Genomic DNA, 9,762 nt, shown 5'->3' on the forward strand with positions numbered 1-9,762 from the left:
TAAATTTATCCTAAATTTGAGGGACTAAAAACATATTTAAACCTTTTAAAATTTATATTAAATATTAAAAACATGTTTATATCACAAATAAATTAAATTTGTTTTTTTTATAATATTTAACATAATTATTTTTATGTTTTTATTAGTGTTAAATTATTATAAAGTAGGTCTTTGGAGTTATAATTCTAACCAAACATTAAAAATATGTTTATGACAAATAAATAAATCATATTTAGGATATATATTTTCAATGAAGGTTAAATTCAGACCTACTAAATTATAAATAATCTAGTCTAACTTAGTTCTAATCGTAACCATAGATATAAAAGTTTATAAAAATAATTATAATATATATTTATACTTTTAAAGGTGATATATAAATTTTTTAATTCTACAAATATATGAATAAATATTGTTCTCACTACCTAAAATTTCTAGCTCGGTCACTTAAACTTCGTATTTATAAAAAAAACTCGTTAGTGTGCACTACCCCTAATCAATGGGGTGATCAAACTTATTCTTCCAAGGCAAACAAACATTTTAGAGACGAGAAGATGATTTTGTAGACCTTGGCTCTTTACCATATTCATATACGCCAATATCTCGTTTTCTTCCTAGCCTGCCAGCATCAACATGCTGCACAAGTAGAGGGCAGGGTGCATATTTGTTGTCTCCAAGGCCAGCATGAAGAACTCTCATTATTGACAAGCACACATCCAACCCAATGAAGTCTGCAAGCTCCAAAGGACCCATTGGATGGTTAGTACCCAGCTTCATTCCTGTGTCAATATCCTCTTTGGTTGCAACACCAGTGTAGAGAGCATAAAATGCTTCATTTATCATAGGCATGAGGATTCGATTCACTATGAAGCCTGAATAATCCTGGGAGGTTATTACTACCTTCCCCAGCCTGCATATTGAACAAGCATTGAATTAAAAGGACACAAATTGGGTCCGCATGTAACACAGAAAAATCTCTTAACCATATAAAACTACACAATTGGTCCACATTCAAAACATCCCTTAAGTTAGGAAAGCACATATTATTAATCATGGTATATAACATAATGATAGAACGATGTTCATTGGTTCAATTGGTGTTGCAATTAATACTCAAGTCTTAAGGTCTCGAATACGAATTTTGGGTTTGATAAAAAACGACCTTAAAAAGGATAGTCTTAACACAGTTAATATCTTGAATGAGACTAGTTTCCAACAAAGTCGGAGGATACTTCTACCAATGTAGTAGTACCATAGTTCTTAAAATAATATTAACAAATATAAGTTTGCCTAAATATTAATGGAACATGACAGCCTCAATGTGAATTTCAACCTCAATAATTCCAATTCCCTACAAACGAGGGTAATATTTTCTTCCTATTGAAATTCACATTTTTCAGAACAGAGAAGTGACGATGGAGACAAACAAAACAGGGTACACAAAATCAAACACTTAAGCTTATATTTAAACAGCTGTTGTGTTGCAATTACAGAAATTGTGAAAAATTTTCTAAAATTTTAAAATTGCACTACCAAAATGGTGAAAATTTGAAAATCTAGTAGTTTAAAATTTCAGTTTAAATACCTATTTCGTTTTATAGCTCATAAACTTTATCTTTTAATTTTTATAATGAAAATAATTTTATTTTAATTCTTATACGTATTATTTTTTATATTTTTTCAATTATCTACTTATTATAAAAACTAAAAGGTAAAATTTATAAAACTTTAAAAAAAAATTTAATTATAAAAACTAAAGGGTAAAATTCATCAAACTATAGCACCAAATAAATATTTAAACATAAAATTTCCTATGCAAAAACCATTGCATAAACCTTAAAAGCTGCAACATCATGAACCACAATTTTAAGACGTGCTCTCTAGAATTAGAAAGGGGAATCCCAAGCTAAAAAAACCTCTCTGACAACGCTTTCGTAGCTATAAATGTCTCGTCAGAAGTGTCTGCTCCTCGCACAATCTCGATCAATTTCATCACAGGCGGAGGGTTCATAAAATGCATTCCAATCACCTGATCAAAATGAAGTTAATTTACCGTCAAGATGAACCAGCGAGGTAGATCCAAACACATTCAATCTAATGGTAAATTTAAAATAAAATTATCTAAATGTTTATACCGCAAGTCCGCTGTCATCGTTAGAATTACCGCATCCGAAGTATTGTCCGCTTTGGAACTCGTTGGGCCGTCACGGTTTTGTCCTTTAAAAGGTACTTCGGTGGGTTAAGGAGCGAGGGTATTAATAAACTACCCTTAGCCTCGACTCCTAAGCAATGTGGGACTTTTAAGTATACTCGAACAAGCCCCCTAGTCGATGCTAAGGGGCAAGAGTAGCCTAGGCCTTCCTTCTAACGCCAAATGTTCCTACCGTAAGTCCGCTACCATCGTTAGGGTCACCGCATCCGAGGTATTGTCCATTTTGGCTCTCGTTAGGCCGTCACGGTTTTATCCTTTAAAAGGCGCCTCGGTGGGTTAAGGAGGGAGAGTGTTTATAAATTACTCTTAACCTCGATTCTAAGCGATATGAGACTTTTTAGGCTACCGGAACACTAAATATTTGTTCACTTTCTCTTCAATTCCCTTCTCTTCTTATTTTTCTCTTTCATATTACATTACGTATCATATCTATTAATTATTTTTAACAAGTGTTAGTTACACTCTTTAACACGCTACTTTAAACATACTACTCACTATTATTAGAAACAACAAAATAATGAATAAAGTTCATTAAGCTAATTCCAGAAGTGAGAGTTGTCCTCCCTTGTACATTTTAGTTGTTAAATTTATTACGAAGGATCTCTAACGGACTCACATTTATGGGTGGTACTACCATCTTAAAATTTAAAAGGGTTATCTCAAATCTAAAAGTTAGTCCAAAAAATTGAAGATTTTCTCACTTATATATTCTATTTTAATCAATTTTGACTATAACCAGTCAATTAGAGATTTTCAATAAAAACTAACAAAATTTTGTGCTTTTCAATACCTTTGAGTCAACAATAAAGTGAAGTACAACCTTCATCTTGTTAACTAAATTTTAGGATAGAGTTACATCAAAATCAAACTTCTAAGATCCTATATGTTGTTAGTCCTATCTAAGTGGTGGGGGTGTTATTCGACCACCTACAAACATTCTATCTTTAATATATAAGGAATGTTAAAAACACACAATGACTAGTGGTATAATCTAGAAATAGTGCGGAACTTGATGTATAAGGAATGTTAAAAATCACAAATCTAGAATAAGTGGGGAACGCTCCGCATGTTGTGTCAAATTCAAATTCAAATTATAACAAAATAAAATGAAAATTTATTGCTAATATTTATCTTTTTTTAACAAAACTTTTTGGCTCAATCACTATATAGTCTATTATGGGACACAAGAGGCTGATCCAGTGCTCCCATAATCGATTTCTGTTAATGTTAAAATATTGTTTGACGAGCAATTTAGTATTTAGTTATCAATTTAAACATGCTACGTGAACCATGTCTAAAAAAAAAGGATAAAAGTTCTCCCTATTTCCATTTTCTATCTTTTTTATTTCCACCGCAATAACACGATGGATGTTAATTGATATAACCTATGAATATGATTGAATGAGTTGCTCCTTCCTAATCCTAAAGGAGTAAACACTAGCTTTCTTTGATCCTTGTATTTGGAAGTGATGATTGAATATCCTAAAGGAATAAATACCTGAATTTGGAAACCAATAAATTATATCATACAAGTGTCTTACAGAAATTCAATAAAAAGCAAAAGCACACACCTGACGTGGCCTGGTGGTAGAAGACGCTATACGAGTGATCGAAATAGAGCTGGTGTTGGACGCCAAAATCGCCGAACTCTTCGCAATCTGATCCAACTTAACGAACAGATTCTTCTTCACCTCTTCGGATTCCACAACAGCTTCAACGATGAAATCCGCGTGGCGCAAGTCCTCCAAATTCGAGGTGAAACGCAGTCGTTTGAGAGCATCGGCACCTGCGCCCTGTCGAACAAGCAAAGCCTCGTGCGTGAGAGAGCAGGTACGAAATTGAAATCGCGAAGAAACGTTCGATTAGGGTGCGACCTGAGAGAGGAGGGATTTGGAAACGAAGCGGTTGATGGAGGAAGAGATGGAAGAGGAGGCTCTGGAGAGAGCGAGAGGGTCCACGTCGTGAAGCCAGACGTCGACGCCGTGCACGGCGGCGACTTGCGCTATTCCCGCTCCCATTTGGCCACCGCCCACCACTCCGATTATCTTCACTTCCGACATTATTTCTGTTTACCCTGCCCTTGTTAGGATATACATGGAAGTGGAAAATAATTCATTCCGTACCTAACATAATGTTCTTGGGAAGAGAAGAAATAAATTAGTAGACGAAAAATACATAAACTATAAAGTTTTTTTTAATAACTTCAAATTTTAAACAATATATTTAGTTGAAAATTTTTCATATATTATTTTTTTCGAAAATTTATTTTAATTTATTTATAAGTTAATTTTAATTTTAAAAAAATATAATATATCTTTTTCTTATATATTTTTTTTTAAAGAATGCGTTTTGAATTTTTTTTATCTAAATATAACCTATAAATAATGTAGATGGAAATAAGACAAAGAGAAATAAGTGAATCAATCAAGATAAATTAAAAAAATAGAGTAAGAATAATAATATTTTTTATTTGTTATAATAATGGTTGGTTTAATAAAAGAGTAAATACCTTCTTTGATTTTTGAATTTAGAAGTATTGTATATTAGGAATTCTCACACAAGTGTCTTTAAATTGATATGATATTGTTCACTTTAAGTCTAAAAGTGTTGTAGATTTGCTTTTGCTTAACATCCAAAAAGCCTCTTACTAATGGAGATATTTATGTGTTTGTAAAAACATGTTCCTCCTCTTTTCTAACAATGTAGGATTTTGATTGTATTTTAATGATCTTTCTCTCAAATAAAGGATCCCAACAATCTTTTTTCTCAAACACAAAGGACCATGATTCAACCAACTCCTATAGTGGAAGCTAACTTTTTAGTCCACGAGTATTCTAATAATGACTAATAGAATTCAATCATGTTACGCTGTCGCTCCACCATGTTAGCTCATGATAGTGGGACACATCTTTTGACTTCCATGTTAACATGAAGACTCTTCATACATAAATACCATCATATACCCAGATCTACCTATCAACTCCATTATACTCGCATAATCGATCACTTGGTCAAAATCATCAACTCTGATATCACTTGTTGTGCATTAAGAGTTCTCACACATGTGTTTATACATTGGTATGATTGTCCACTTTAGGCATAAACCCTCTTTATTTTTCTTTTGGTCTTCACCCAAAAGGCTCTTACTAATGAAGATATTTTTGTTTTATAAACTCATGTTCATTATCTTATTCTTAACGATATGAGACTTTTGATTTTATTCTAACAAGAAGATAATGTCATTTTAGTTTATAAAATTGAGAAATTGTGAATTAGCTTTTGGTTAGTCTAAAATTTAAAAAAAATTGTGATTAAAGTGATAATATATATATATATATATATATATATATATATATATGTGTGTGTGTGTGTGTGTGTGTAGATATTAAAATGATAGTAAGTAGTTAAATTTAAAGAATTATTTGATATTTTGGAAATTAATTTTATAATTTCTCATTTTTAGAGACTAATATGGCAACAACTTACCATTCTAGAACCAAAGTGGGAGTTTACTCTTACGAAGCGTTTGGTACAAAGATTATTTTTATTTTTCTAAGAATTTGATAGAAAAGTTAGTTTTCCATGTTTGGATTATTAATTAAAAAGTATTATGTCTAGGAAAAATTATTTCTTGGATTTTTTTTTACTATGTTTCCCACAAAAAATTTTCATTAGAGTACGTGAGAATCTAACATCTTGAATCATGATGAGATTGCATGTTGTTTATTTTGATGCATTTGAATTGTTTAAGATGTATATATGATGATTTGAAGACTTGCATGTTGAGTTGGTATGAATTGAGGATTGAATTTGTAGAGAAAAGTTGAGTTATTTTGGTAAAAACCCTATTCTCACCCAATGCTCATTCATGAACAAATGAACATTTATCCATAATTATGTTTTTGCTCAATGACAAGTGTGTTACCCAATGAGAGAATAATTATGTGGCTAAATTTACCGAGCGAGACATATCATATCTGACAAGAGGATCCACAAAGGATACTAATTGCCCAACAATATATGTTCACCTAATGAGAAGATCCACAAAAAAAGGTTGATTGCTTAACGAGCTCTTGACCGTCCAACGACAAGCTCTAGAGGAGCTGAAGAATTGAGAATCAAAGGTTAAAGTTTTCATATGGCAAGTTCTCACGAAGTCTCATTCTTTCTCATTTTTATTTTTTCCTTATTTGTGAAAATTTTGAGGTAAGAGAAGCTTCTAATTTAATCTTATTTGATACATATGTTGATTGCTGTGTTGATTCATGCCTTGAATGGCATTGACACTAAATTGAAAAGAATGAACCTAGTTATTATATATTTTTGGGTTTTCTTTAGTTGAAAGAAGAATTGATGATCTTGAATCATGATGAGATTGCATGTTGCTTATTTTGGTGTATTTGAATTGTTTAAGATGTATATATATGATGATTTGAAGACTTTCATGTTGAGTTGGTATGAATTGAGGATTGAATTTGTAGAGAAAAGTTGAGTTGTTTTGGGTGAAAACCCTATTCTCGCCCAATGCTCATTCATAAACAAATGAACATTTGTCCATAATCATGTTTTTGCTCAATGACAAGTGTGTTACCCAACGAGAGAATAATTATGTGGCTAAATTTACCCAGCGAGACATAGCATATCTGACAAGAGGATCCACAAAGGATCCTAATTTCCTAATGAGAAGATCCACAAAAGGGTTGATTGCTCAACAAGATCTTGACCACCTAGCGACAAGCTCTAGAGGAGTTGGTCAATCAGTGAGCCAAAAACATGCCCAACAAGAAAAGCTACAAAGCACTTTCGTTGTTGAGCGAGAGCAATATCACCTAGCAAGGAGCTTTAGATAGCTTAGCTCGCCCAAGGAGAGCCTTATTGCATGACTTTTATATTTAATGTTTTTATATGATATGTTAAGAAGATAAGTTAAACTATTATTGAGTTGTGTTATATTATGTTGTTATGATTGACCAATTATGTTGAAAAAAGTTGAATATGAAGTATGTTGAATTGTTTAAGTTGAACTAAAAGTTATTCTAGTGTTGTTTAAGTTGTGTTAATAAGTTGACATGTTGTGTTGAGCTTAATCATGTTATTTGATTCATGAAACATGTTGTTGAACTACGTTGTGAATTCAGAAATATAAGATAGTGTTGTTTTTTAATGTTGATATATATTTCCCATTATGTGGATATGTATTGTGATGCTCTGAGAGTTCAATGTTGAAAACCCTTCTTGAGATAGCTGACTCTTGAAGCAGAGTATTGTGTTTTCTCTAAGTTCTTAATTGATATCATATAGGAGTACAGTCAAGCCATACCAATTTAGAAGTGACCGAATTGAGAGGATAGTTAGTAGGTTAAACATACATGTGACCTAGTTAATGCATGTCAATATTGTAGCGGACCCACACCTAAACTATGTTATACTTAACAATGATATCAAATTTTTTATTTTAAGTGACAAAATCTAAGAAATTATGTTGTGACAAAAAAATGGGTTGATTTTCAAACTATGTGTTATATTGACCTAGAGATGAAAGGTCGTGTTACGTTGATTCGGTAGTGTCAGGTCACTAAGACTATTTACTTATGTTGTAAGAGATCTTTTAATTGTAATATGTGACAATGTATGAAGATGTTATGATGTGAAGATGTCATGTTGTAACACTACAAGAAAAACTGTTATTATCTACGGAATATTACCTACAGAATTTTTTCTATAGATAATTTTTAGTTATCTACAGAATATTACCTATGAAAATTTTTCTGTAGATAATGTTTAGTTATCTACAGAATATTACCTAGAAATTTTTTCTGTAAATAATTTTTAGTTATCTACAGAATATTACCTACAAAATTTTTTCCGTAGATAATGTTTAGTTATCTACGGAATATTACCTACGAATTTTTTTCCTGTAGATAACATTATCTACAGATAAAATCGTAGATAACAACTTTCATGGGTTATTTACGGAAAACTATACGTAGATAACGTTATCTATGAATAAAATCCGTAGATAACAACTTTTATAGGTTATCTACGGAAAACTTTCTATAGATAATGTTATCTATGGATAAATTTTCCGTAGATAATGTTATCTACGAATTTTCTAGAGATAACCTTGGCGGGATGCAAAGCAAAATTTATTATGCTCTAAGTGATGTAAAGAATATTTGGTAAAAAAATAAATATTATTAAAAATTGTCATTTTAAATTTTTTATTTTTATAAATTAATGATGATAAAAAATAACATACTAATATCTGATTTTAAATTTGATATGAAAATATTATAATATAATTAGATAAGATTTTAAATTAGTATTTTATTAATGGTTGATAATTAGAAAATAAAACAAGAATAAATACATTTTTTGAATTTTATATCTTAGATTTAAGATGAATAATTATATTAAGTTAATTAATAATTTATTTAAAATGTTAAAATTTAATTTATAAAAATAATATTTTAAAAGAGAAGGGTTATAATAATACCCGTGTAACTTTTACTAAGTATTACACCGCTCAATAACTTTATATTAAATGTGAATTTTATAAATTCAACCGTTAGATTGAAAGTTTTTTACTCTTAACTCATATATACAAAATTTTATATTAATTCAAGATGATTTGATACTTTATTCTTGTAAAACAAAATTGACGTAATATATATATTTCAAAATATACTAAAATATGAACACTTTGATTACCTTCAAGTTGTTGTTCAATTTTAACAAAATTTGATATAAACATATAAAGTGATATGGAGTTTCAATCTAACGGTTAGATTACAAAATTCACATTTAATATAAAATTATTGAGCGGTGTAATACTTAGTAAAAGTTACACCGGTATTATTATAACCCTTATCATTTTAAAATATATAAGTTATTATTTAAACTTTTAAATTTATAATAAATAATTTAAATTGTATCATAATATTAATTTTAAATAAAAATAAGTAGATTGTTAATTATACAAGTAAGTATATTATATAAATAAAGATTAATTAAATATAATATAATTATTATTATTGGTAATATAATTATTATATATATTTTTATATTTTTATAGCTGTCTAGACACACCAAAATGAGAGAGATCCAAAAATAGTATAAGTATGAGATTGTATAGTTGAGGATGACTTAAATGAATTAATTTGTACTACTTATACTGACAACATGCATTTGTTTTTCGGTAGCTTATCTCATCATAACTCCACAGTTAAGTGTCCTTAACTTGGAGTAATATAGGGATGAGTGACCTTCTGGGAAGTTTCCCAGAAAATGTGCAGTAAGGTCAAAACACGTTGAAAAGTGAAGTGTTGTGAAATAACATTCTTGAGAGGCCAAATACGAGGATTATTACATTAATAAATTTATTAAAATTAGACAAAATTTTTCTGAAGGTTATCTATGGATAAAATCCATAGATAATAACTTTTGTGGGTTATCTACGAAATTTTTTCCGTAGGTAACGTTATCGACGGAAAATTTTTCGTAGGAAACGTTATCTACGACCTTATTACCTACGGATTTTTGGTTGTAGA

At 30.1% G+C, this 9,762-nt stretch overlaps 1 protein-coding gene across 1 annotated transcript; it reads right to left on the reverse strand.

The window, feature by feature from the left end:
* Window positions 1–329: 329 nt before the first annotated feature.
* LOC109812919 (3-hydroxyacyl-CoA dehydrogenase family protein) lies at window positions 330–4,352 on the reverse strand. The gene is made up of 4 exons (XM_020376986.3): window positions 4,087–4,352; window positions 3,784–4,005; window positions 1,917–2,029; window positions 330–910 (listed from the first exon to the last, which is right to left on the reverse strand). The coding sequence occupies exons 1-4, from the start codon at window positions 4,270–4,272 to the stop codon at window positions 541–543; spliced, it is 891 nt and encodes a 296-aa protein (XP_020232575.1). The 5' UTR covers window positions 4,273–4,352; the 3' UTR covers window positions 330–540.
* Between the last annotated feature and the right edge of the window lie 5,410 nt (window positions 4,353–9,762).

The sequence above is a fragment of the Cajanus cajan genome, chromosome 8 (assembly GCF_000230855.2).
Source record: "Cajanus cajan strain Asha chromosome 8, NIPB_CcT2T_4, whole genome shotgun sequence".
Lineage (NCBI taxonomy): Eukaryota > Viridiplantae > Streptophyta > Magnoliopsida > Fabales > Fabaceae > Cajanus > Cajanus cajan.

Coding starts and splice junctions, on each gene's coding strand:
- LOC109812919 (XM_020376986.3), bottom strand. CDS start 4,272: ATGTCGGAAGTGAAGATAATCGGAGTGGTGGGCGGTGGCCAAATGGGA. Junction 4,006..4,086: donor CCAAATCCCTCCTCTCTCAG/GTCGCACCCTAA, acceptor CTTGTTCGACAG/GGCGCAGGTGCCGATGCTCT. Junction 911..1,916: donor ACGAAAGCGTTGTCAGAGAG/GTTTTTTTAGCT, acceptor TTCAATATGCAG/GCTGGGGAAGGTAGTAATAA.